This window comes from Podarcis cretensis (assembly GCF_951804945.1).
Source record: "Podarcis cretensis genome assembly, chromosome: 14".
NCBI classification, from domain to species: domain Eukaryota; kingdom Metazoa; phylum Chordata; class Lepidosauria; order Squamata; family Lacertidae; genus Podarcis; species Podarcis cretensis.
The window spans coordinates 37,998,077-38,025,478 of NC_137183.1; the positions used below are offsets into that span (position 1 = coordinate 37,998,077).

General features: G+C 46.5%; 1 protein-coding gene across 1 annotated transcript; it reads left to right on the plus strand.

The window, feature by feature from the left end:
* The first annotated feature begins 16,516 nt into the window (after positions 1-16,516).
* On the plus strand, positions 16,517-26,745 carry WFIKKN1 (WAP, follistatin/kazal, immunoglobulin, kunitz and netrin domain containing 1). The gene is made up of 2 exons (XM_079953607.1): positions 16,517-17,551; positions 24,835-26,745. Exons 1-2 carry the CDS (start codon positions 17,303-17,305, stop codon positions 26,326-26,328), a joined length of 1,743 nt encoding a protein of 580 aa, XP_079809733.1. The 5' UTR covers positions 16,517-17,302; the 3' UTR covers positions 26,329-26,745.
* The last annotated feature ends 657 nt before the right edge of the window (positions 26,746-27,402 follow it).

A 27,402-nucleotide genomic window follows, 5' to 3' on the forward strand; every position in this document is an offset into this window, starting at 1 on the left:
TTATGTCCAAACCAGGAAACAATGGTTAATGGCTTCCAATCAAGGGTTTGATGCCATGGTTTAAAATTTGGCTTATGAATCCTGACTTGTTTAGAAAGCAATTATGCACAGTTCCCAGGGTTCATGCAATGAAAAGCATGTCTAACTGCAGTTATACACTTTACTCTTTTCCTATGAGTGATGGGGCTGCATGTGTGCTGGTGCACAAAGCTCATGCATTTCCATGCATATTAGCATTTGCGCATCTGAAGATTTTACATTACACGTTACATTACAGTAATTGCTCTACGTTGGAAAAAGGCAAGAAAATGCATTTAAAAGCGCTTAAAAGATTCTTCACTTTTATTATGTGTGCATCCCACCTTCTCTCTGGGAACACAAGGCAGCAATACATGGCATTACAAGTTATTTCCCATTCTGGCCTGGGCCAGCCCCAGACTGACTTTGTTTCAGCAAGGTCGCTACCTCGTGGACCTTCAGACTGTTGCCTACTCCTTATCAACTGTACCTCTGGAACTAAGTAAAACACATGTCTGATACAGAGTAGACACTACAAGCCTTCAAAACTACAAACTACAAGCTTTTGATATTGTGGTTTTAAAGCCTCTCTGCCCCCCATTACAAATGTGCTTTTCTGCTTCCGGGGAAAGATTCAAGATGATGGGGGGAGGTACACAGAACAGAGTAATATAGCACATTCATTTGAAGCCTTTCAAGATTAAGGTTTAAATCCACCCAGCATTCCTGCCTATGTAGTTATGTACTGGTTAGAGCCACGGTTACAGCATTCACCCATGAGAGGAAGAAGAATCCAATCCGTAGATGTATAGCAGAGTGGCTAAGCCTTAAATTGCGTCCTGTGGAGGCCTGAATCAAGTTCCACTCCACCGCAGACCTCCCCATCATCTATAGCACTGAGCAATAACAGCAACCTACCTTTCTGAATTGAACTCCTTTCCACAAGTTTCATGTATGTGAAATAAATGAAAACACTTTTTAAAGAAGCTGAGTATGGGCATGTTTCCTTCTTGTAATCCACTCTGGAACTTCAAAAAGTGGCCAGGTTATATTCCAGATCTTAAGAAATTAGCCTTCAGTTCTGCACCCATTTTGCTAATTTCTAGTATGGAGCATATTGGAAATAAAATGACCCAATTTTGTGTGTACTGCTAAATGGTTTAGTGTTACATGCATGAGCCTGGGGCTACTAACAAAGGAGAACAGGGTGGGTATAAGCCCTGGCTCACTCATGTAGCACTAATACATAGTTTAGCACTGTCTCTAAAATAGCCAAAACAAGCTGCTTAAATTGGCATCCTAGGTTGCATTCAAGTTTCTCCATACTGCCGTTTGAAAGAGTGCATCAGGGACTGCCTACTCTAAAAAAATGAATATTGATGTATTCTTTCTTTTTTCAGTCTTTCCAACAGGTATGAAAGCAGCATTTTTTATTTTTCTTCTCACCATGTCTGACCCTCCAAGTGTCCCTATTTTCCAGGGGTAGTCCTAGATTTACAGAAGCCATCCAGGTTTCTGATTTGATCCCAGAATGTCCCACTTTTCCTTAGGACGTCCCTATTTTCATCAGAGAATTGTTGGGAGGGTATGGAGTTATGCGAACCCCGAGCCAAGGAGATAAGTAACTATACAACGTTTAAAAGACATATGAAGGCAGCCCTGTATAGGAAAGTTTCTTTAATGTTTAATGGGCAGCACATAAATAATAAAATTATTATGGAATAGGATGCCCCTATTTTCACTGGAGAAATGTTGGAGGGTATGCCATGTAAGCTGGGCTCAAAAGGAGAGCAAGGCAGAGACACTGTGGTTCGTTCCATTGCTGCTGCACATCAGTGGTACAGCGCATGCCTTAACACAAAACAATTGCCCTAGTAAAATCCATGTAGGGCTGCAGCTCTGGAGAGCAGCTATCAGTCAGTGTTAGACAACATGGAGCATTGAATTCTGAATTTATTGTTATTCACATTTTATACTGTATCTTAAGCTGTTTTTGTTGCATCAATTAAGTGTTTTAAATTTGTTGTTAGCCGCCCTGAGCCCAGTTTTCTGAACCGGGAAGGGCGGGGCATAAATAAAAAATTAGTATTACAGTGGTACCTCGGGTTAAGTACTTAATTCGTTCCGGAAGTCTGTTCTTAACCTGAAACTGTTCTTAACCTGAAGCACCATTTTAGCTAATGGGGCCTCCTGCCGCCGCCACACCGCCGGAGCACAATTTCTGTTCTCATCCTGAAGCAAAGGTCTTAACCCAAGGTAATATTTCTGGGTTAGTGGAGTCTGTAACCTGAAGCGTCTGTAACCTGAAGCGTATGTAACCCGAGGTACCACTGTATTATTACTAGATGGAAGGTCTTCAGGCAGGGGTCAGCAAACTTTTTCAGGAGGGGGCCGGTCCACTGTCCCTCAGACCTTGTGGGGGGCTGGACTATATTTTGAAGGGGGGGAAAGAACAAATTCCTATGCCCCACAAAGAACCCAGAGATGCATATTAAATAATAGCACACATTCTACTCGTGTAAAAACCCGGACCGTCCGTGGGTCGGATTTAGAAGTCAATTGGGCCGGATCCAGCCCCTGGGCCTTAGTTTCCCTACCCATGTCTTAAGGCATTCTCCATTGCTACTAACTTAAGTTGCTCTTCAGTAGTTTTAAGTGGTGGTAAAGGGCAGAATGATAGGGAAGAGTAAGCAAACAAGTGCATTAATGCTCCCCTAGCGGCTTCAGGAAGTACCCTGCACACCCTCGCCCCACGGAGCCTAATCAAAGGAGCTGGTGTGATTTCAGGTGGGTTTGGGAAACAAACAGTCGGAGCAGATGACGCTCTCCTTGTGCAGGACATTCTGTTTTTTGTACAGATGTCCTCTCTATGTAAGGGGGTGTGGGGAGAGATTTGAAGCAAAACTTAACCGTTGCATGCCTTGGTCGCCTCTTCCTCCTTCAAGCACTCCTTAACTGCAGCTGCTGAGAATGGGCTTCTGGATATATTTTTTACATTGAAATCCTCCCAACAAATCGGACAATACAAATGTCTGCTTGATCTGGTTATTTGCAAAGCTCATTTTAAGGGGAGAAACGTGTTCAACTATCCCCAGGCGATTCTTATCTTTCAAATGCACCGAGAACCGTTGTACCATTTCTGGTTTTTTTCTTCAAGATCCAAGAAGATGCCCAATGGTGATAGTTTGGGTGTTGCTGGTTTTTGGGCTGCTTTCAGTTGATCTATAAAATGTATGTGTATAAACTGCAGTGCTTTGCGGGGCTTTTTAAAACAGAGAATCCCTGTCAATTCTGCAAAGAAGCTGTAGATGTTTCAAAAGCTTACACTGAAAATAAATTGGGTAAGATCTGGCTCATGGAATAATCACTGAATCATGCCTGCTGAACTGTCCTCTGCTCGTAATTTAGTGCATTATCACGTAATTATACATCATGCTAGTGTGCATTTGCCCCTTGAGAGACAGACTTGTAAAAACAGATCCTGAGTCTGGCCTGGCTGTCACTCAGGAATACTACAGCCCATAAAATCTCACGGCAGGAGAAATTGCTTCCCTTCTGCCAATTACAGTTTTTGTACTTTTATTCTCTCTCATCACTTGGAGCAACTACAGTAGTTAAAAACTGAATTGCTCCTGCATCATCATCATCATTATTATTATTATTATTATTATTATACAAACATCTCTCTTTTTATATACCTACATTTGAAGGATTTATCTAATGTTCAGCAATGAGTTGACATGTTGTAAGTAAATGACGTCATAGGAAATAGATATAAGGAAAGAATTATATAAATGGGACCCACTCAGCTGCGGGCTGTTGTCACTCTTACAAAGTTCATTTGAGTGTGGGGCTGGAGGGGGCATTTTTGCCAGCATGAAGCAAGAAAGAGGTATAGGGAGCATGGATTAGCTGGTTGCCTCTGTCTTCATGATGTATCCTCTCACAAGAGCAATTTTACAGCTAAAAGCCTAAATCCTTGTCTGTCTGTCTGTTTGTTTGTTTGTTTGTTTGCAATGGGTCACAGACTGATCCTGAAGTGGCAAAAAAGGGAGGGATGGCTCCTGTTTTAATATTAAGCACCATTTAAACATTATTTAATGCATGCTATTATTATTTTGCAATAGCAGACATGATCATGTTGCATTAGAAGAGACTTGCAATTGAAAAATCGGTGTAAGGTAAAGACAGAAAGAGTAAGAAAATGGGAAAACAGGGGTAAATAGGAAAAATATTTTATTATGTCAATTACACTCAGTTTCTGTTCTTGGGTGCTTCCAGACCTGAAGTTTATTGTGGAATCAGTACTGCTTACACCCACAAGCTTTTTGCAGTGCCCACACAATGTTGTTGCTGTCAGAATGTCTGCCCATGCTGCTGATCCGCCCCCCTCCCCCAGCTAACCCAAATTTCTCCTTACTACAGAAAATTCAGTGTGCAAACACCCATTTATACAGCTGAAGTTGTTGGCGGTGTTAGAAGCTTGTTAGCACATTGTGGGGGGATTGTTGGGGGCAGTGCCTACTTCCATTTGCTCCCTATCTGAGCATTACTTAGCCATGTTTCCAGTGGCCCCCAATACCCTTATCTGCACTGATTAACACCTGCCAAAGACACCCCCCCCAATTGTGGAAGATATTCTCTCAAAAACTCTACAAGGTAGAAGTGGGGGAGATGGTAATCACAGTAATCACATTTGTCAAATGTTAAATCGATACAGACATCTTGCAAAAGGCCTCTGTTACATCTTGCAAAAGGCCTCTGTTGTCACTGCTGCACTATTCTGCACTACCTCAGCATTAAAACAATTTTAGAAAAAGGGACACGGCAGGGGTGCCCAATATCCCCATTACTTTTTATATCGGTCCTGGAGGTTTTGTTAAATATGATTAGGTGGGACCAGCTGGTGAAAGGGATTCAGGTCGGAACCAGACATTACAAATTGTGCTAAAATGCTAAGGGAAAGGAAGACGTAGAATTACAGCAGTAAATTTTGTTTGATTTAGGGTGAAATTGAAAGGGAGAATGAATTTATATTTAATTGGCTAAAAGGGTTGTTGAATAATTGTTAAAAATAAAAGGATGCAAAAAGGGGAAGGTATGGGGAAGTCCGGGAAAAGAGATTTATGGAAATAAGGTAAAGAAATTATGATTTTTTGTGTTTGTTTTTATGTTGTTTTTGTGTTTGTTAAAAATTGGAAATTAATAAAATTTTTATTTAAAAAAAAAACAATTAAAAAAACCCAAATATCAATGTATACTGTAGCATCCCACCAAAAAACCAACCCACAAGCCTCCATTTTGCCCCTTGTGATACAGGAAAACTGACTGGATAAGACTGGTAACATTTGTTTATGTGTATTTCATGGGGATTTTAAAATGGTTTAAAAGGTGAGTGTGTGAAGTACGGAAATACTATTTTCTATTGTTTGTTTTGCACACAGGTAATTGGGCAGTGGGGGTGTAGGGAGAGAGAATCATGGAAGAGATGTTCAAAAACTGCAACCCCAAACCAGCCTACATACATTGTGTCATGCTTTGTTCACAGGTCTGGTCAGCAAGTGGGGGAATAGCAATGCATATTATGCTTGGAACCTGTGGAAACCTAACATGCAAAATGCATGTGCAGGGGAAAGAATTCATCTGGACCTAAGATTCCTCACCCTTGATCTATAGGAACTATAGGAAGCTGCTATTGGCCCATCTAGCTCAGTATTGTCTACACTGACTGGCAGCAGCTCTCCCGGCCCTGCCTGGAAGACACCAGAAATTGAATCTGCTACCTTCTGCATGCAAAGCAGTTGCTCTACCACTGAGCTTACAGCCTTTCCTGCGTACTTCCTTTAAATATATTTTTTCTGCTGAGATTATAATCTTGTGCTCTGAATGTTTGGAGTAAAAGTACAGGTTTGATCTAACTGAGTGGCTGGGGTATTTATTATTATTACTACTACTACTACTGTCACAGCAGATATGACTGTGCTGCATCTCATTCCCAAGCTCTCCTGTGGTGCCTTGAATGATGCAGGTGATGTGATGTCAGTAATCCTGAGAGCTTTTCCTGCCCTAAATGCCACCAACAATGGTGGGGGAATCTGGCAGTACAGTGATTTGCTTGTTTATTTATTTATTTGTATGTTTATAATATGGTGGGGGGGGGCATTTTTGTTTGTTTGTTACGATGCTTTGTGGTTTTTGTTTTTGTGGACAGAAGTACCAAATATTATATGGGATAAGTACAGGCTATGATCTCTCAAGAAACTCTAAAATTACTTTTGATACTTCATCCTGAAGCCATTAGTACTGATTTTCAGCTGAGTATCATACTGCTAACAGCAGCAAAATAGTGTATTGCACAAAAATGGAAAAAGAAAGATCCCCCTACCATAGCTGATTGTTTAAGGAAAACTTGGCAATCTGTGTTAATGATAAAACTTACAAATGAGAGAAACACAATACATAATGATCAAGAAAACAAAATTAATGAGAGGCAGGCCTTGTTTTTACATTTCTGGAGTGACAAAGTATATGTCAACATTTTCCCTTTTAATTTATTCATGGTGCTATGGAGTTTTGGTTATGTTGTTCTGCTTTCCTCTTCATATACCATTTCTTTGTTTTTTTATTTTCTATTTTTCTTTGTTTGTTTCTGTTGCATGAGAAGCCAGGCTGTTAATGGTTTTTGCTACATATGGTTACAACAATTTAATATTACTAAAATTTAAAAGGAGAGGAGGAGGAAGAGCCCTGCTGGATCAGGCCAAAGTCCCATCTGGTCCTTCATCCTGTTCTCACAGTGGCTGCCCAGGTGCCTGTCGGAAGCTTGCAAGTGGGACCTGAGTACAAGAGCAATTTCCCCTCCTGCAGTTTCAGCAACTGGTATTCACTGCCTCCAACAGTATTGGTCTAATACTGTATTTGTCTAATCTCTGCCCCCCACCCACCCAAGAAAGAGTCCTAGCCCCAGTTATATGCATTTTGAGCTGGGCTGTCCCAGACACTGTTGGGCCTGAGTGTGTGTGTGTGTGTGTGTGTGTGTGTGTGTGGATGTGCTCTCCTTAGCCTCTCTTGTTGTTCCTCTGAGAAAGAGGACAAGCATCCTGGGTCAAAGGGTCATGGCAGAGGTCGTCGGAGCACCTCTGGATCAAACACCAGAGGCAATAACTTCCTGTGGTTGGTGGGCCCCTTTCTCTCTCTCTCTCTCTCTCTCCCCCCCACCCCACCCACCTGCCCTGCTCCATTCCTCCAGCACGGCCTGTCTCAGCTCCCTTGATCCTGCGCTCTCGCTTTTGATCTCTGTGGCATGGGTGTGAGGCATCTAAGGATTGCTTGTGAAACGCAGGCGTGGGGCAGGGGGAGCGTCCAACTGCACTGCTGCTGCTGCTGCTGCTGCTCCTCTGTTAAAAGGCCCTGTTCCTCCTTTCTCTCTGGACACAATTTCTTCCCTCTGTTTATGAAGTTTTTTACACCGGTGGAAGAGACCACAGGGGAGATTTTGATGGATTGGAGAGAAGGAAGGTGTTTGATGTGAGCTAGGCTTTGCCTGGGAAATCCTCTTCCCGTCCCCCATTCTATTAATTTGTAACTAATATCACATTTTATACTAATTCACATTTTATACTGTATCTTAAGCTGTTTTTTGTTGCATCAATTAAGTGTTTTAAATTTGTTGTTAGCCGCCCTGAGCCCAGTTTTCTGAACTGGGAAGGGCGGGGCATAAATAAAAATTTAGTATTACAGTGGTACCTCAGGTTAAGTACTTAATTCATTCCAGAGGTCCGTTCTTAACCTGAAACTGTTCTTAACCTGAAGCACCATTTTAGCTAATGGGGCCTCCTGCTGCCGCCACGCCGCCGGAGCACAATTTCAGTTCTCATCCTGAAGCAAAGTTCTTAACCCAAGCTACTATTTCTGGGTTAGCAGAGTCTGTAACCTTAAACATCTGTAACATTAAGCGTACGTAACCTGAGGTACCACTGTATATGGGGCCCATCAGGCTGACACCACTCAACTTTGCAAGTCTGCAATTTCAGGTCCTCCTCTCAAATTGCTGTATTTCTCCCTTCCTCCTCCTCCTCCTCCTCCTCTACCCCCCCAGAGCCCAAAGCAGGTGGTCTCTAAACATGTTCAGAGTGTCTCTCACCACTGAGAAGCTTGATGAAGACAAACGAAGCACCTTTCTCACAAATCTGTGTGGTTTTTTGCTTAGGGAAGTTCTCAACAGTAATTTTAGTCTGACTTAAAGGTAAAGGTAAAGGTACCCCTGCCCGTACGGGCCAGTCTTGACAGACTCTGGGGTTGGTGCGCCCATCTCACTCAAGAGGCCAGGGGCCAGCGCTGTCCGGAGACACTTCCGGGTCACGTGGCCAGCGTGACAAAGCTGCATCTGGCGAGCCAGCGCAGCACACGGAAACGCCGTTTACCTTCCCGCCAGTAAGCGGTCCCTATTTATCTACTTGCACCCGGGGGTGCTTTCGAACTGCTAGGTTGGCAGGCGCTGGGACCGAGCAGCGGGAGCGCACCCCGCCGCGGGGATTCGAACCGCCGACCTTCCGATCGGCAAGCCCTAGGCGCTGAGGCTTTTACCCACAGCGCCACCCGCATCCCTTTTAGTCTGACTTACCCATCGCTAATGTATTCAGCTTCCAGCCTGAGAGCTATGATTCTGGCAAAATCCTCCTTTTCTTTGCACTCAGGAGTGCGTGTGTTTGAAAAACTCTCTTGAGCAGGAATTGGGAACCAATAGCCCGCCAGATGCCGTCACTCCAACTCCCATCAGCCCCAGCCAGCATTGTCAATAGTCAGGAGCGATGAGAGTTGTGGTCCAAAATACTTGCAGGGCACCAAGTTGGCAAAGGCTGCTTTCTGCTCCCAAAGCCTTCTACTTGGGTTTTACGCTGCCATAGCTATCTGTAAGTTGTCAGGGACAGATTGAGGGGCAGGCGACTCAGGTGCCCGCCTTGGCTGCCAAACTCGGGGGAATCCTATCAAGGACTCTCTGCTCAACTATTTACTCAACAGCTGAAACAAAAATAGTACAAACCTTTGTTTGACCCACAAGGGCAGCATTGCATTAATGCTTTGTGTGTTTTTTGATTCGTGGGAAAATTTATGATGTGGCTGCCTGCTCGACAAACTCTGTGTGTGTGTGTGTGTGTGTGTGTGTGTGTGTGAGAGAGAGAGAGAGAGAGAGAGAGAGAGAGATTTGCACACTAGGATATCATCATCTTAAATGATAGGGATAAGCCACTTGCACAAATCATGCATCCAAGCCGGAAAATGCAATTTAAAAAATGAAAGAGTTCAAAAAGTTGTACGAATGATGGAGTGTGTGCATGTGGAAGATGCATCTCACCTGGGCCATCATTTGCTCCATGGCTGGTCCTGTATGCTCTGTCTCTGCACAAGAACAGAATATGCTATTGGGTGTCATATTTAGGTCCCCAAGAATCTCTGCTCTTCCTTGATTAAGAAGTCAAGTTTCTAGCTCTTATTGTTCATGTGTGTGCACATATTAGTGCTTTCTGGCAAAATCTCAGAAGCTCAGAGGGATTGCTGAATCAGATCAGGGAGTGGGGTTTCAGTGGCTTAAAGCTCTGCTCTCTGCTTCTCCTCTATCTCTTGCAGAAGCAGAACAAATGATGAAAAATGCTTTTAAAAGGAAAGGGAAACGAATGCAGCTGTGCAAATTTGGATGCTGAGTGACAACAATGCATTGGTGACACATAAGGTGGCCCTTTTTGCTCTGGCGGCAAAAAAGATCAGGAAGAAGGAATTGGATAAAATAGCCATAAACTGTGAGGGGGATTCAGAGGACTCAGTTGCCACTCAGTAGTGTAGACGAGGCGGCATCCCTGTTACTGGATATCTTCCACTGCCTCTCTACTGCTTTTATTTGCAGGTGGCTGAATTATATTTTAAACCAATTGGGATTGTGTAGAATTGTCATGGCCTTTGACTAGTACAATAAACTTATTTTGAGGTTTGTAAATTAAATAAATTTGTGTAATTAATGCATGTCATGGAATATGGGCTCAGGCTTCCAATTGTCCCTTTTTTCACAGAATGCATTCAAGACACACTTTGCACTAGGGCTGTCCCTATTACAGTGGTACCTTGGGTTAAGTACTTAATTCGTTCCGGAGGTCCGTTCTTAACCTGAAACTGTTCTTAACCTGAAGCACCACTTTAGCTAATGGGGCCTCCTGCTGCCACCACGCTGCTGGAGCACGATTTCTGTTCTCATCCTGAAGCAAAGTTCTTAACCCAAGGTACTATTTCTGGGTTAGCGGAGTGTGTAACCTGAAGCGTATGTAACCTGAAGCGTATGTAACCTGAAGTGTATGTAACCCAAGGTACCACTGTAAAGGTAAAGGTAAAGGGACCCCTGACCATTAGGTCCAGTCGTGACCGACTCTGGGGTTGCGGCGCTCATCTCGCTTTATTGGCTGAGGGAGCCGGCGTCCAGCTTCCGGGTCATGTGGCCAACAAGACTAAGCCGCTTCTGGCAAACCAGAGCAACGCATGGAAACGCCGTTTACCTTCCCGCTGGAGCGGTACCTATTTATATACTTGCACTTTGATGTGCTTTTGAACTGCTAGATTGGCAGGAGCAGGGACCGAGCAACGGGAGCTCACCCTGTTGCAGGGATTCGAACCGCTGACCTTCTGATCAGCAAGTCCTAGGCTCTGTGGTTTACCCCACAGTGCCACCCACGTTCCACTGTACTATTATACTACCACTGTACGACTCCAGAAAAAGAAGCTGTAGTCAGAATGAACCTGCAAGTGTGGATGCATGCATGCACAATCACCCCCAGTGTTTGCTGGCAGTGAGGCTTTTGTGTGCAATCCTCCAGTCTGGTCCCATTAACAGGAGGACCTTGGTGCTTTCCATAAGCCACTTCTTTAAACAGGAGACTCCCGGAACAAAAGTCATTCTCTGGCCCTCTGCAGCTGAGACATGAAAACGGGGGGGGGGGGGGGAGAGGCATCAACTTTGCAATGGAGCAAAGCTGAATCTCCAACCGGCAGGTACGTTGAAGCTGTTTGGTTGGCTGATAACTCTTCCTAGCAACAGACAGCACACACACTTCTCCCTGGGGATTTATTTTAGCTCTACCAACTGTTATATGTAGTGCTAGACTTTCTTTTTCTTTTTCCATCACAGCTCTTTAGAAGCTTAACAGCAGCCAACAACAGGCTTTCCCACACAGCTCTCCCCAATCCCTTAGCAGGCAATATTGCTACTTTCCCAGGGGTCTGGAAGGAACCCAGCTGTAAATATGACGCCTTTGATTTAAATTAGCAGCAGCTCTCTTGATGAGAGACAGACAGACATATGCTATCTGTCGTTACAAGGATGTCCCACTTTTCCTGCAAGCAGCTCAAGGTGGCATATGAAGTTCTTCCCATTTTATCTTCACAAAAACCCTGTGAGCTGCTTTAGGCTGAGAGATGTTGCCTGGCCCCAAGTTGCCCAGTGAGTTGCAATTTGAACCCTGGTCCTTTTCCAGTTTACTCCTATTAGCTAAATTCATGGAGGTACGACTATCAATTGCTGTCAACCATATTCCTGTGTGCACACCAATCTCTGAGTGCCGAGAAATTTCAGGGGTGCTGGCGTATATCTCAGACTTGGTTTCCTTAGAATGGAAGTCACTGGAGAAGGCAGCGTCTTTGTGATTATGTGGTTTTATTTACACACAAATATATAAGCCGGGCATAAGATGGAAGGGCTCACAGCACATCAACCAGATCTTGCTCCCCCACCCCTTAGGTTTTGGGAGTGAGATGGTCCCAAAGTCATAGTCTTGGAATCGGCATGGAGAGCAAGTCAAGTTGTTCTCCAGCCAGGTGAGAGGAGGGAAGTCCTGCTCCTGCTCCTTTTGGGAAGCATCACTAGCTAGTCATTCCTATGGCAACACATATGTACTCGGCCAACTCCTTAGTCATGCAAATGGGACTTGGTTAGGGCCATTAAGAAAACAGACTGGTGTGACCATTTCAGCAGGTTTCTCCTTCTGCTGGCTTGAAGTGGCCCCAAAGATGACACCCAAACTAGTCCTCCCAGCCTGTAACGATGTCCAATCCCCAAGTTCAGAGGCACAAACTGAAGAGCAGGCTGTAGATTATAGGCCCGGCTTGTGTGCTTGCCAAAGGCATCTGACTGGGTACTGATGGAAAGGCGATGCTACTAGCTGGACCATTGGGACAATCCATTCAGCAGGGTCCATCTAATAGCCTTGGCATAACTCAGTAGCATCGCATCTGTCATGCATGGAGAAGATCCCAGGTTCAATCCCTGGGCATCTCTCTTCAGGCAGAGCTGGGCAAGACCCTGGATAGTGGCTGCCAGTCAGTGTAGAAAGTACTGAGCTAAAATAGATCCGATGGTTTGACTCAGTGTAAGGCAAATTAATTCCTATGTTTATATGATGGTTTTTGGTTATTGATTGCGCATTGTGATTAAGTTGATTGTGTCAGCCTTTATGTAGTAGAAAGAGTTAGAGGTGCGCTCTTTTTTGTATTTATAGATAATATTTTTGCTGTTTTTATTTTAAATTTTGTATATTTTATGTATCTTTTTTTGTAAGCTGCCTTGAGTCTTCTTTTTTTGAGATGGTGCCTGCAAAAGATATTCCCAGGGTAGAATTTCCCCCGTGAAACCCTCCTGACCCCTTCCTTGGAGGCATTTTGGGTGCATAGTTTTTTGCAAAGCTCTTGGACAATGCTGCAGTTCATCACAGTCTCTTACATTTTCTGGTCCCTTAGCTATGAATTTCAGGAGGTGGGAACAGGGTGATTTGGTGAAACCTGGGGAGAGTAAACATGGAATTTGCTTATTTAATTAAGGACTTCCCTAATTCCCACCCCTTAATAATCTAAGCACTGGAATGCTAGGCTGGTTAATGTATTTATCCAGGCTAAGTTAGTTGAAATTAACTCCCACTTATATACATGAGATAAGTTAAACATCTCTAGGGATGAGGAAGAAATTCAATTCAGTTTGCATTTAAAGGTGAATCTACCAAATTCTCATGTTCTGAAACAATGTATGGTCAGAGTAATGTATAAGAAAATGCACACTGAGGGGGTAAAGTGTGCATAAGAATACATATATTAGTAAAAAAAGAAAATACAGAAGTGCAATACACTGTGGAAATAGCATTGCAAAAATGTGCATAAAAGGCAACATTGCATTAAAAAATTGGTAATTGGGAGAAATTTGCAGTAAAACGTCAATGAATTTTCATGAGCATTAAAAATCTTGTGTGTTTGTGAATGTGCGAATTGATGCAAAGTGCGGGGAACTGAATTTAAGACTGGGAAAATGGGAAACTGGGTGAGCTAGAATTGACAGTGCCTTCCTTCTTTAGCCATGATTAACTTGGAACTAATTTCTAAATGAACGACTCGGATGCGTTTTAAGTCTGAATACACAGCCCCAGATTGAAAGATGGAGTAAAATTGTTGAAGACAGGGGGTACTGCCAACTTGAAGAAAACTTAGTTGATTAATTGTATGGTTTTTAGTTGGTTGATCAAATGAGGGGCGGAACTAGGCTTTATTTCACCTCAAAGACCCTGTTTGGCAAAAAAAACCCCCCAAAAAACCCCAACCACACATTTGTGTACAGACACACACAGGCTGGGAGCTTCAATGGCACCCTTCTGGAGGTTTCACCTGAAGCAAAAAAAAAAAACCAGCAAAAAAATCCACATAGGAGTAGGGAAATACCAAGGAAGTTGGCTTGGGTTTTTTTTGTTTTTGGATCATGTGTCAACCCTGTTGCAATGTGACACCATTTTAGAAGAGGCATCCTGCTGTGTGTGTGTGTGTGTGTGTGTGTGTGTGTGTGTGTGTGAATGAGAGAGAGAAAATGACTCTCCTAAGAAGGTGCCTGCTACTCACATTTTTGTCAGTTCCTGAATAAAAATCATAAACAAAAAAGGGTGTTACAATTACAGTGAGCTCAGCAGCAGAACGGTAGAGCTTTGCATGCAGAAAGTCCTAGATTTCATTTCAGGCATCTCCAGTTACGGCTGGGAGAGACTGACTCCCTGAGACCTTGGAGATCCTTTGCCAGTTAGTTGACAATACTGAGCTAGGTGGACCAGCGGCCAGATTCAACATAAGGCAGCTTCCTATGATCCTAACAGGGGATAAGAGCCTTGCTGCATCAGGCCATCTATGTATGCCTATCTAGTCCAGCATTCTGATAGGAGCACAATAGCTCTCTTGACCCCCAGGAACTGGTATTTTACCTCTCCTACTGGAGGTGATAGCCTTGTCCTCCATGAATTTATCTGACCGCCCTGTAAAGTTGTCTGTCCTGAATCCCCCAGCCTTCAACTCAATCAGATGACCATGAGTTCTTGTATTAACGAGAGAGACAGAGCTGATAAATAGTTCAACCCTAGTCATAGACAAAGCCGTCTTGTCATTTTTTAAAAAGGCCTTCAGTTTGAACACCCTTGTTGTGGCTAAGAAGAACAGTACATGCCGGGTTTAAGCTGCGCTGAGGTGCCTGTGGTTGGCTGTCAAAAGCCGAATCAGAAAGTCTTGTGGGTGAAGCGGCAGCGGGAGATGTTACTATCAAAAGGCAGCCAAGGTAAAAGTGAGTTTTGCGGCAACCCTTTTCTGGCAATGGCCTTGCAAAGCTCAGTACTCCTGTGCTGCCCTAACCTGTGGCGAAGGGTGCTATGACAGGTAATCTCAGTCTCATGTGTCTAGCTGGGATGTTCATCAAAGAGTCAAACGCCCATGACTACGCGCATACAGTCATACCTTGGTTTTCGAACAGCTTAGTTCTCGAACGTTTTGGCTCCCATATGCCGCAAACCCGGAAGTGAGTGTTCCAGTTTGCGAATGTATTTTGGAAGCCGAATATCTGACGCAGCTTCCCATTGAGTACAGGAAGCTCCTGTAGCCAATCGGAAGCCACGTCTTGGTTTTATAATGTTTTTGGAAGTCGAACGGACTTCCAGAACAGATTCTGTTTGAGAACCAAGGTACGACTGTACAGTGTTTAAAGCACATGATGTCCATCCTCCCCAAGAATCCTGAGAACTGTAGTTTTTGATGCATGCTGCGAGTTGTAGCTGGGTGGAAGAGTTTTGCTTGCAGTTCATGGCTAGCCAGAGAGAAGCACTCTGTACATGCTCAGGTGAACATCCTGCTTTGAATACTGGAGAGTGGACCCCTGGCATTTAAACAAATTTCTAGATGAGTAAGTTCCAGTACTGAATCCTGACCTAGATTTACACTTCATGATCCCCAGCAAAGTAGATGAACTTTTTCACATAAATCGGCTGTGACTTGCACAGCCTGGCTTAGCACCAGAAACAGAACTTTGTTGCAAATGTGTTGCTAGGATGATTAACAGACATGCTTAGCATAGCAAATCAGTCCCAGCCAGCATGCTCAGTAGTCAGGGATGATGGCAGCTGTAGTCCAAAAACATCTGGAGGGCTGCAGGTTTCCCACTCCTGCTTTAAACTAAAGATGAGCTGAAATGAAGGGAGGGCATCTGGTTTGCATGCTGCTGCAGGTCAGTGTAGACAATACTGTGCTAGATGGACTAACTTGGTCTTGGAGTAAGGCAGATTCTTATGTTCCTATCCCAGCTTTTTACTGGCTCCCTTGGCCAGTAAAGCGAGATGAGCGCCGCAACCCCAGAGTTGGTCACGACTGAACCTAATGGTCAGGGGTCCCTTTACCTTAGGCCTCGATACAGGCCCATCTAGAGAGCCAGTGTGGTGTAGTGGTTAGTGTGTTAGACTAGGACCTGGGGGCCAGGGTTCGAATCCCAACAGAGTCATGGAGCTTGCCGAGTTACCTTGGGTCAGTTCCAGTCTGTCTGCCTAACCTACCTCAAGCGTTGCCACAAAGGATGGAACGGGGAAATGCAGAGAACGATCTTAACCACCTTGAGCTCTTTGGAGGAATGATGGGATATATATGTACAGAAAAATAAAATACAGAGTGATTCCCAGCTATCCATGCTGGGCCTCTTCTAGTAGGCTTTCAAACTTCCATTCCAGCCTCTTTGATCCTATATCACCTGCTGTCACCTCAGCCCACCTGCCTCTTGCTGCGGCTGCAGATTACGGCTGCCGCAGTGGCTCACCTTTTAAAGGAAAGAGAGGCAATTTGAGTCCAAGTCTCCAAAATGCCCTATGGAAGAGGTCTGGGCTTGCTCAGGCCCTTGGAGGCCTGGTATGGTCAGCATCGCCGCCAGTGGCCAAGAGGCCTTTGGGATGTTCTCTCATTCTGAAAGAATTCCCCCCACTTGGTGGGTCTCGGTGGTGTCTGTCTCTCGGTTTTGGAAGGCTCTGCAGCTCCCTCTCTCTCTCTTCTCCCCCCACCCCCCTTTGATCTCCTCCGAGTGTTTGCCCAGTCGATCAACCCAGACAGGGTTAGCGTCTGAGGTCAGTCGCTTTTCCATTCCAAACTCCCAGCCCATCGGTGAGAGGGGAGGAGATTCCGGTTACACCCCCCTCCTCGTCTCTCTTTTTCTGCTCACCCCAGACACACACCCGGGAGCTGCTTTATAACTCTGTTCCTCCCTGACCCAGGAACTTAATTTCCCTGTTGATGTGCTCGCTCGCTCTTTCTCTCTCCCCAAGGTTGTTCACCAAGCCATCTTCCTTTCCTAGAGAACCTTCTTCCCCATAGCCTCTGGCCTGCTGGCTCCAAAAGATCCAGCACTTTGCCATTTGCCCCTGGACCTGGATTTTATTATTTTTATTTAAAAAAAGAAACTGGAAGAGAAGGCATTGAGTGAAGAGAAGAAGAGGAGGAGCAGGAGGGCAAACCCCACAACTGGATGAAGTTCGAGGGAAGAGACTGGGAGCCCCATTTGCTGATGAAACATGGACCTTTCCCTCTCGATGGCTGCACTTTAAGTGATGCTGCTTTTTGGAAGGCCTCGTGTCTGGCTGCTGGTGGCAGAAGGCAGAATGGACACTGGCGCGTCCAGGACAGGCGATAAAATGAGGAGTGTGTGCTGGGGGGTGTAAGAGCGGAGGGGAGGGGAAAAAAGAAGAGCTTTCTTTGGTTTCTTGTTATTTCCCCCTCCTCCTCCCTTCCCTTCACCTTCCTCTCCCCACTCTCTTTCTCTCTCCCCCCCCCCCCCCAGCCTCCTTGCAAATGTGATTGTTTTGTCTATCACACAAGGCAAAAGTGGAAGACTCTTCCTGGGTTTTGGGGGTGGGGGAACACACACACAAAAAGGAAGGAGGCGCAGCAGTGGCTGGCAAGAGCTTGGTGGCGCGGCTGGATGCCTTTTTGGACTTTCCTCGGGAAGGGCTCGAAGCGAGAGGGCGGCCAGCGACGGCTCGGAGGGGAGCAGCACCTTCGCGACCCCATGCTGCCTTCACTCATCCTGTCTCTGCTGTCTCTCCTGGCAGAAGGGGCCAGCCTGCAGCCAATCAGGATGAGCCACCTAGGGGTGTGCCCCAACCAGCTGAACCCCAACCTGTGGGTGGATGCGCAGAGTACCTGCGAGAGGGAGTGCCAGGCCGATCAGGTGAGTCGGGGACGCTGTAGGTGAGCTCTCTCGCCCACCCGCTTTGCGAGAGCTTCGGCGCGCAGTTCCGGGCCTAGCCAGCAGGGGGTGGTGCTGTGCTCCCCTCGGGTGAAATGCCCTTCTATGGCAAAAGAGTAATAGCTCAGCCCGGGAGGTCTCATCGCTCGAGGGTTTGTCACCGAGGGAGGCTTAGGAAGGTGCCTCATCTGAAAAGCGCAGGAGTGGCTCCCCTGCCTTCGGGATCTCTCGGGATTCAACCTGGGACCACCTGCATGTAAAGGAGATGCTCTGCCCTTGAGCCACAGCCCTTCCCTGGTTTGTAGGCAGAAGGTGTGAGGGTCAGCCCCTGGAGTTTCCAGTTAAAACAGTCCCCGATAGGCATCGTCCATTCCCAGCTCTGCTGAGACCACTGCCAGACAGAGTGGACAGTGCTGTCCTAGACAGACCAATGACCTGACACAGCATCAGGCAGCTTTATATGCGCAATAAACTTTATGGTGCAGCTGAGAATCTGGCTTCCCTTGAGTTTTTTCGTTTTTGTTTTTTAAGACCTTCTGTTAAGAGGTCTGGAAAGAACCCTACCTGAGACACAAAAAGGTCTTGATAGACCCAGTGGTCTGACTCAGAATTCAGCAGCTTCCTGTGTTTCTTCTCCCTGCCAGCAAGGGCAAAGGGACGGTGCCTGCATTTACTCAGCACTCTGTACATGCACAAAGGATCTATTTTATTTGCTTCTCTGGATGCTTCAGAAATACTGCAGATTGTTAGGCTTATAAGCCTACACCATTTTAGGATTATTTTTCCATTTCTTTTCAGAAGCTACATACCTTCCCTCTTTTGCATAAAACTCAAAACATCAATGTGCCTATGTATAAAAGTTGCAGCTGTAATCAATTCTCCCTCCATTTGTTTTGGGTTTGTGTGTGTGTGTGTGTTTGTGTGTGTGTGTATTGCACACCTTCTCTCATGCACAATTCCCAGATGCAGGATGTCCTTTAGTCTAGATGGGTCACAGAAATAGGGGAGTCCAATCAAGACATTGGGGCAAGTAGTACCCCCTCTTCACCTAACGATATGTTGTGCCTGTGGAGCAGTACAGGGGAACTGACTCCTGAAGTGGTGACAGGTGTTTGGGTGCCAGTAAGGATGGCAGAATGGGAGAGAGAAACAGCTCTGACCCATGGGGCACAATCAACCACAGAACTCTTGTGTGCAATGAAACTCGCAGGAGCTTTGGATGAGCGCAAATGATATTTGCACAAGAGAACTCCCCAGTGCTAATCTGTCATGGCTCAGTGACAGGGCACATATTTGCACATCAAAGAACTCTGGTTCACTTCTCCAACATCTTCAAGTTGGGCTGGGAAATTATCCTGTATGGGAGCCGGTTTTAGACAAAGCTGAGCTAGATGGATCAATGGTCTGAGTAAGGCAGCTTTTGGTGTACCTCTGAGAAGGAGATAATATCTCGGGTCATCCTTGACCAAATGCAGCATTTCCAAGGGGGTGGGCAGTGGAGGAGCCAATGCTCGTGAATGTGTGCATGAATACATTCCAGTTTGGGAAACTGTAACATTTTGCTCAGCCTTAGGACTAAGCCAAAAGGCTGGTTCACATTGTCCCTTTTTCTCCTCCATATGGACAGCCAGGGTCATGGGAACTTCTGCACCTTATCTGTATGCAGCCCACAGTGTGCGTGGGTGCCTGCGGGCATGATAGTAGGTATATGCATAGCTCAGAATGAGCCAGGCGGCTGAAGGAGAAAAGGAAGTTGCTTTGTAAACCACACAGTCCAAGGGCAGTATCAAACGGTACTCCATCAAGTGTGGAAGTTGCTACACTGTGCCTCATTCCCACACTCCTGAGACATGTGGAAGAAGCCAACATTGTGGCTCTTTCTCACACTTGCATTGCCCCAGGACAGGTGGCGCTGGCATGGCAAGTAGACATATCACTGGTGTTGTTAGTACAGCACTGGTGGGCATAGTGCCAGTGCCCCTTGGGACTGGTGGGGTGGAGAGCAGAGAGGCGAATGGTAGGTGGAGCACGAGCCAATGACAGGCAGTGCCAAATAATTCTCTCATGCACCCCACCCCATCCTCTCCTCTGCTGAGTTTTACAAGGGCAATACTGAGACTCGGGAAGCTGATAGGCAGTACGACCCCCTAGATTGGTTCTAAGTAAGAGAAACAGTGGAAAAGAGGCGACTGAGAGGAGATATGATAGCCATCTTCCAATATCTTAAGGGCTGTCACATGGAGGATGGAGCAAGCCTGTTTTGTCCTGCTCTGGAGGGACATGAACTTCAAGTTACAAGAAAGGAGATTCCGACTAAACATCAGGAAGAACTTTCTGACAGTAAGAGCAGTTTGATAGTGGAGTGGACTCTCCTTCCTCTGAGGTTTTTAAGCGGAAGTTAGATGGCCCTTTGTCATGGATGCTTTTGTTGAGATTCTTGCATTGCAGGGGGTTGGACTAGATGACCCTCAGGGTCCCTTCCAATTATCTGATTCAAAGAAGGCAGGCAAGTTGGGTGGGCAGACATAGGTTGGTGAGGCTGTTCCCTGTTCACCCTAATGGAGCTGTACCCATTCATGCGAATGGAGCAGTCGCCACTGACAGATGGGAATGGTAATTGCTGCTGAGGGAATGGAAGCCCCTACATCACTTCCATGGGGAGAATTCCATGCATCGTCATCATTTTCATTATTACATTTGAAACCATTAAGGAGCTCAAGGCAGCACACATGCTTTCTTGCTCCTCCTCCCCCCCTTATCCTCACAACAATCCTGTGAGGGAGGCTAGACAGAGAGAGAGAGAGAGAGACTGAGACTCAAGGGTCACCCAGTCAGCTGAGTGAGGATTTAAACCTGCATCTCCCCACTCCTAATATGACACAGTATAAACCATCACATAGGAAACAACACACAATATGTTTCCATGTAGGAAAGTCTTTCTTGTGTGAAGTGGTCCTTCCTTCCTTGGGAGGTGCAAGCGGTTGCTAGGAAACCAGAATAGGATCCTCCCTGACTCTGGCTTTAACACCCACCCTCAAATACTTGGTTAAGCCCCATCCTCTGCTTTTGCCATCCATCTCTCTTATCAGTAACTGGAAATTTATATATTTGCATATGTGATGGCAACTGGAGGAGGAGAAAGAGAGGGCAGAGGGTGAAGAAAGAGCTGTGAGTGGACGGAGGACCTTCTTCCCAACCTTTGGACCTCCTGGGAAACTCAGCAAACCTGCTGTACCTGGAACTGGGTGTGGAGAGTACAGTTGAATGGGACACAGTTGTGGGTAGCCAGAGAAGGTGCCATCCACCTGCCTACAGAAAGCAAGTCTAGAGTGAGAGACTAGGGTGATGTCTGCTGTATCCAGGAACTCTACTCCCTGTAATACATTTGTGGATGATCTGAGAGTTTGTTTGGACCCTGGGTGAGAACCTGGAGGCTGAGAGGGAGGGCGTGTCAGAAGGAAAATGAACTGATTTTAAAAATATATTAGCAACTTTCTATTAATTTTTATATGCAGCTGTTTATTTTTGTAATATTTTGATTAAGTTGTCTGTTGTGGCTTCAGTTTTCTATAAACCGCTTAGAAATATTTTTTTTAACATATTAAGCGCTATAGAAATCAGTCAATCAGCTTTGTCAAATTGTGGCTGTGCTACCTCGGTTTTTGTCTGGGAAGGGAGTTGAAAAATTCTTTCCAATTAACCCCTCCCTTCCTCTAACTCCCTTGTGTGAGAGACCGTCCAAAAAAAATCTTTTTTACTCAAAGTGGTAAACTGGTTCCCCCATCCCCACCCCAGTCAGGATCAATTTAAGTCAAGCAACTTCTTATGTGATATGGAAGCAGCAGTGGCACCCCTCCGCCCCCCCCCCCCCCCGGTAAGAGCACAAGTACCTCAGACATAAAATTGTACCTCAAAGCTTAGAGCATGGTTGGGGCTTGTGGTCCTCCAAACGTTGAACGACACCTCCCATCAGCCCATCATGACCAATGTGGCCAATGTCCTGGGATGATCGGAGATGGATTCTGACAACACCTGGAGGGCCACAGGTTCCCCAGGCCAAAGCCATATCTAGAGGAGCACAAATGGTTCAGTTGCACTAGGTGCAGAGCTTCTGGGGCAGGTGCCGCAACTATGAAATGCAACAGGAGGCAAAGGGGCAGATTTTGGCGTTGCACAAGGCACCACTGAAATTTGAGGTTCCAAGGTCCTCCACTGCCCAGGCCTGCTTAAGGGAACTGAAGGGTCAATGGAGACAGAGCCAACTGAATTAAACTGCAAGCAGAGCCACTAATTCTGGTTTAGTCCCCCTCTTCTTCCTCCTCCTCCTCCTCCTCTCTGTTGAGTTCTACAGTGACAACACTGAGACTCAGGAAGGAAGAGGAAGATGACAGGCAGAACAGCTCCCAGGACTGGTTGCAATAAGAATGCAGGCAGGTGGCTTCAGGCAAGCTCAGATTGATGTGCCACATTCACCCTTATGGACCAGCCTGCACTGTAGATGTTTGTATTAGAGGCAGGTTGCTTGACAGCGGCATATATAGGAAGACTTTGGGATGCTGCTTCTGCTAGGTCACAACCATAGCTGTCAACGTTTCCCCTTTTTTTAAGGGAAATTCCCTTATTCTGAATAGGATTCCTCACAAGAAAAGGGAAAAGTTGACAGCTATGGTCACAACCCAGAGGAGGCCCGTAGGCCCCATCTGCACTATGTGCTTAAATCACTATCACTGACTTTTAAACAGTCATGGCTGTTTAAGGTGGTTATGCTGCTGCTGTAATTGCACCGAGGAAATGGGGCCTTACACAGGCTGCTATGTATTTAGACACAGGGGCAGAGCACAGGTGAAGCAACCTACTACTGGGGCGTCCATTTTGTTCTCCCTCACACATGAGTTGATTCACGAGGTTAAAAAAAGAAAAAGGCCCTTTCCGCAAAAGCTGGGAGTTCGCCAGGAGATGCTTCTCCTGTCTGAGCCTCTCCTGAGCTCTCTCTGCCTCCCTTTTTTGCTTCAATGGGATGCCAGAGGGAGGTGCTGACAGCCCTAGACAAGCCATGCTGCCTCATCCGGAGATGGGTGGCATTCTCTGGACCACAGACTTCCCTCCCTTCGAGCCAAATAATTCATCCCTGAACCTGCTCTAGTTCTCACTGAGGTGTTAAAAGGTTGTTGGGGGGAAACCGAAGGGGCCTCAATATTCGAATTTTTTTAATCCCCCTTGTGTGTGGAGGTTTACTCCATCAAGGCCCTTTCCTTCCTTGCTTGTTTCAAGGAGTTTGTGGTTTAGGCCGCAATCCTAAAGCAAGATGAATGTCAGCTGAGGGGCCAATAGATGCTGCTTAACTGCTGCTCTGCCAATAGAGGGAGGCTCTCACGCAGAAAGGCACTTAACATCACTGGCGCACCTACAGAAAACCCTCAGAAGCTGCCTTATACTGAATCAGGCCCATTGGTCCATTTAGCTCAGTAATTTCTACATTGGTTGGCAGTGGCTCTTCAGCCTTTCAGGCAAGGATCTTCCCCAGCAGCACTTGGGAGAGGCCAGAATTTGAACCTGGGACCTTCTGCACGCAAAGCAGATGTTGAGCTATGACTGAGCTACTATGGTCTTCCCGCAAAAGCAAAATAAGCTGCCTTATACTGAATCCATCCAGCTCAGTGTTGACACTGACTGGCAGCCGCTCTCCAGGGGTTCCAGGCAGGGGACATTCCCAGTCCTAACCTGGAGGTGCTGGGGATCGAACCTGGGGCCTTCTACAGGGGTGGGTGTATCCGTGGTAGTGCATATATGTGTGGAAAGAGGGCACTTTGGGGGCAAATGTGAATCAGCAAGACCTCTTTGTTGACCTTCATGCTCCCACAAAGGGGCCCTCAAGTATGCCAGTCCTGCAGCTGGTGTAACCAATTCCCTCCCATTTACCACAACTTGTATGGGAGAAGCGGAGTGTGGGGGTTAAGAAAAATCATGGCCACAATTTAGAGAAGGAAAAGGCACCGCAACACCACTCTGGCTGCAGTGAGCCAGCAAGGTTTTGAAAACCACCACAGAAGTGTCCCCTCAGCACCAGCATAGAATTAATTTATTTGCCCAGGTTTCTCCTGACCCATGAAATTGGGCCCTGGTTTATGTGTATGAAGCCCCTGAATCTGTTTTATTTGCTTTTTATGTTTGTTTTATTGATTTTAAGCTGTACAGTACATTAATTGTTGTTTTTTGTTAGGCTGTTTTAATGGGAGCTGATTTCATTTTGCACTTAGTGTGCACTCACTGCTTACACACACACACACACACACACACACACACACATATGTATAGTGGTTTAGAATAAAGGCTTCCAGAATAAAAGTAAGATACAAAACCACACATAACTGATTAATAAGAAGCCAGCCAAACCACCACCCAGCCCCCAAATACAAAAATCCAGCTAAAACTCACCAGCTGTCCAATAAAACAACAGGATTACTCTGCTAAATAGTTGCAGGGTTTTTTGTTGTTAAACTTCTGGTTGTGAACTATTTGTTAATGTGATTTAATTGTTATAGGAGACACCATTTCTTGCATATTTTGTTATTTCCGTGGAGTGGGAACTGCCTTGAGAATAGCTGCAGTTCCGTAATAGAGCATCTCAGATTCAATCCCTGGCAGGGCTGGGATGGTTCCCTGTCTGAAATCCTTGTCTGAACTAGTTGGGCTGAAGTTGGACTCCAGTATAAGGCAGCTTCCTATATGCATATTTATTTCTTGAATTTAAATTCATACCCCACCTTCCTCCCTAAGGGTGGCAAACAGTTACAAAACTTAAAAACAAAGCAGAAACATTCTTAAAATGTTAAAACTTACAATTGAAAACATTCTAAAAGCAATAGCAATTAAAAGCATACTTCCATCCAGCTATCATATAATTGTAAAGTTGGAAGGGATCACGAGGATCTAGTCCAACCCCTTGCAATGCAGGAATCTTTTGCCCAATGTGGCACTCAAACCCAAGACCCTGAGATTAGAGTCTCATGCTCTGCCAATTTAGCTATTTTATCTCAGGATTACCAGGAACAGTATTCTTCAGCTACCAGATATGCTTCTGTGAACAGGTGTGTTTTAAAATTCTTCCCAAAAGTTAATGGGTGGAGACAGGCTCACCTCACAACAGAGGGCATTCCACAACTGGGGAACCACCACCGAAAAGGCCCTGTCACACCTAGTTTGATGGGGAAAACGATGCCTATTCACTCAAATCTAAAAGTTCTGCTCCTCCTCCTCCTCTGCAGGACTGCGAAGGCTTTGAGAAATGCTGCACCAACGTCTGTGGCCTGCGGAGCTGCGTGGCAGCCCGCTATGCGGACGGAAGCCTCTCCTCGCTGGAGCTGGTACAAGAGGCCACATGCGAGAGCTTTGTGTGCACGCAACAGGGCTCGGACTGTGACATCTGGGACGGGCAGCCTGTCTGCAAGTGCAAGGACAGGTGCGAGAAGGAACCCAACTTCACCTGCGCCTCCGACGGACTCACCTACTACAACAAGTGCTACATGGACGCCGAGGCCTGCATCCGGGGCATCAGCCTGGCTGTGGTGCCGTGCAAGTACATTTTCACCTGGCCCAACACCAGCCCGGTGCCGATGGAGACCACGGCTCACCCGACGCCTGGCGCAGGCACTGAGCTGCCCATACCGCCGGCCCTCTACAACAACCCCTTCCATCAGTTGGTTTACGTGGGGGGCACGGTCAGCTTTCACTGCGATGTGAGTGGGCGGCCGCGCCCCGACATCACATGGGAGAAGCAGAGCGACCACCAGGAAAACTTCATCATGCGGCCCGACCAGATGTATGGCAACGTGGTCGTGACCAACATCGGCCAGCTGGTCATCTACAACGCCCAGCCGGAGGACGCCGGGATCTACACTTGCACAGCCAGGAACTCCGCCGGCCTCCTGCGGGCGGACTTCCCGCTGTCTGTTGTCAAGAGAGAGCACTCCAGAGGGGAGCCGAAGGCATCCAGCCCTCCTCAGCTCCCGCCCGGTGAGTGCCTGAAGGAGCCTGACAAGCTGGAATGCGAGGCCTACCAAGTCCGCTGGCATTTTGACTCCAAGAGAGGCTTGTGCACCACTTTCCGCTATGGCGGTTGTGGGGCTAACCAGAACCACTTCGATACCTACGAAGAGTGCCAACTGGCCTGTGTCAATAACGCCGTCAACCTCTGCACTCTCCCCATTGTGCAGGGCCCTTGTAAGAACTGGGAGCCCCGCTGGGCCTACAACCACCTGATGAAGCAGTGCCACTCCTTCATCTATGGCGGCTGCGAGGGCAATGAGAACAACTTCGACGGCAAGGAGAGCTGCGAGGACGTCTGCCCCTTCCCCAAGACGCTGCAGTGCAAAGCCTGCCGTCTGAAGAGCAAGATGGTGCCCAGCCTCTGCCGCAGCGACTTCGCCATCGTGGGACGGCTGATGGAGATCATCGAGGACCAGGATTCTGGCATTGCCCGCTTTGCCCTGGATGACATCCTCAAGGACGAGAAGATGGGCCTCAAATTCTTCAACATCAAGTACCTGGAGGTGACCTTGACAGATATGGACTGGAACTGCCCCTGCCCCAACATGACCACCGAGGACGGGCCCCTCATCATCATGGGAGAGGTGCAGGAAGGCATGGCGGTCCTCGACCCCAACAGCTACGTCCGGGCCGCCAATGATAAGCGGGTCAAGAAGATCCACGAACTGCTGGAGAAGAAGACGTGCGAACTTCTCAACCGGTTCCAGGACTAGCATGGGCGGCAGTGACAGCTGCTGCTTGTCTGTGGCAGAGAAGGGAAGGCAGACGAAGGCTGACGTCCCTTTCCCCAAGAGACTCTGCTCTCCTTTTCTTGTGCTGTGCTGCAGCTATGCAAGGACTGGGTTGGAGACTGGCAGGAAAAATCTGGCGCTCCTGGAAAGCCCACGAGCCTCCAAGTGGGTCCAGAGTGCAGAGGGGCGAATCCTTATTCCATGCCACCTCCACGGACCTGCCTCTCATTTTTTGATGTTTTCAGTTATTATCACTACTGTTTCAATGAGCTCCATTATTGCTTGTAACTACCTATTGTCTGTTTTTGTGTGTGAGAGAGAGCTGTAATTTATCTGCGCCTGTGACATCCCTCCAGCCCAGCCTATGTGGAATTAATAATAATAATAACGAAAAGGAAATCCTGTGTTCCTTATACACTGGAGGTTGTTCTCTACCAGCCCCTTTCTTTCCTGTTGTAAATGCAAATTCTGCTTTTAGCCCAGCATTACTAGCTAAAAAGGTCATGAGGACTAGCCTCCCATCAAATAATGGCAAAGGGGAGTGGGAGAAACAGGCTTACTGTAGCCGCATGCGGGTGGGGAGCAGAGTTTGCAAAACGTGAGAGGGACCTTCCTAAGGAAGGAAGAACAATTGCTAAGGGAGAAACAGAAAATGACAACCACCTGTCCCAAATGTGGCTTTGGCATTGATTTGCAGTGCTCATGTGGCTATTCCACTTTTGGACTTCTTCTTAAGGCAGGGATGGGGAAATTGCCCTCCGCATGGCCTGGGATGGTGGATGTTGTAGTTCAGCAGCATCAAAGGACTGAAGGATCCCCAGCCTGTCTTAAAGCAATATTGTGGACCTACAGCAGTGCTAGCCAAAGCAGAATTGCCTCCCAGTCACAAGCAATCCTATGCAGAGCCACACTTATTTGGATAATCAGTTTGGGGTTATTTTGCTGTGTGCAGCAATGGACGGAAAAACAACCACTTAAAGTCTGCATGAACCCTCTCTGGTTCTACTGTGGGAGGGAAAATGCTTCTGATGACTGCCTGATGCTGGAAGCTCAAGA

Bases quoted from the DNA above. Each gene is read 5' to 3' on its own strand.
- WFIKKN1 (XM_079953607.1), top strand. From the start codon at position 17,303: ATGCCTTTTTGGACTTTCCTCGGGAAGGGCTCGAAGCGAGAGGGCGGC. The intron at 17,552-24,834 runs GTGAGTCGGGGA...CCTCCTCTGCAG, and splicing joins GGGAGTGCCAGGCCGATCAG to GACTGCGAAGGCTTTGAGAA.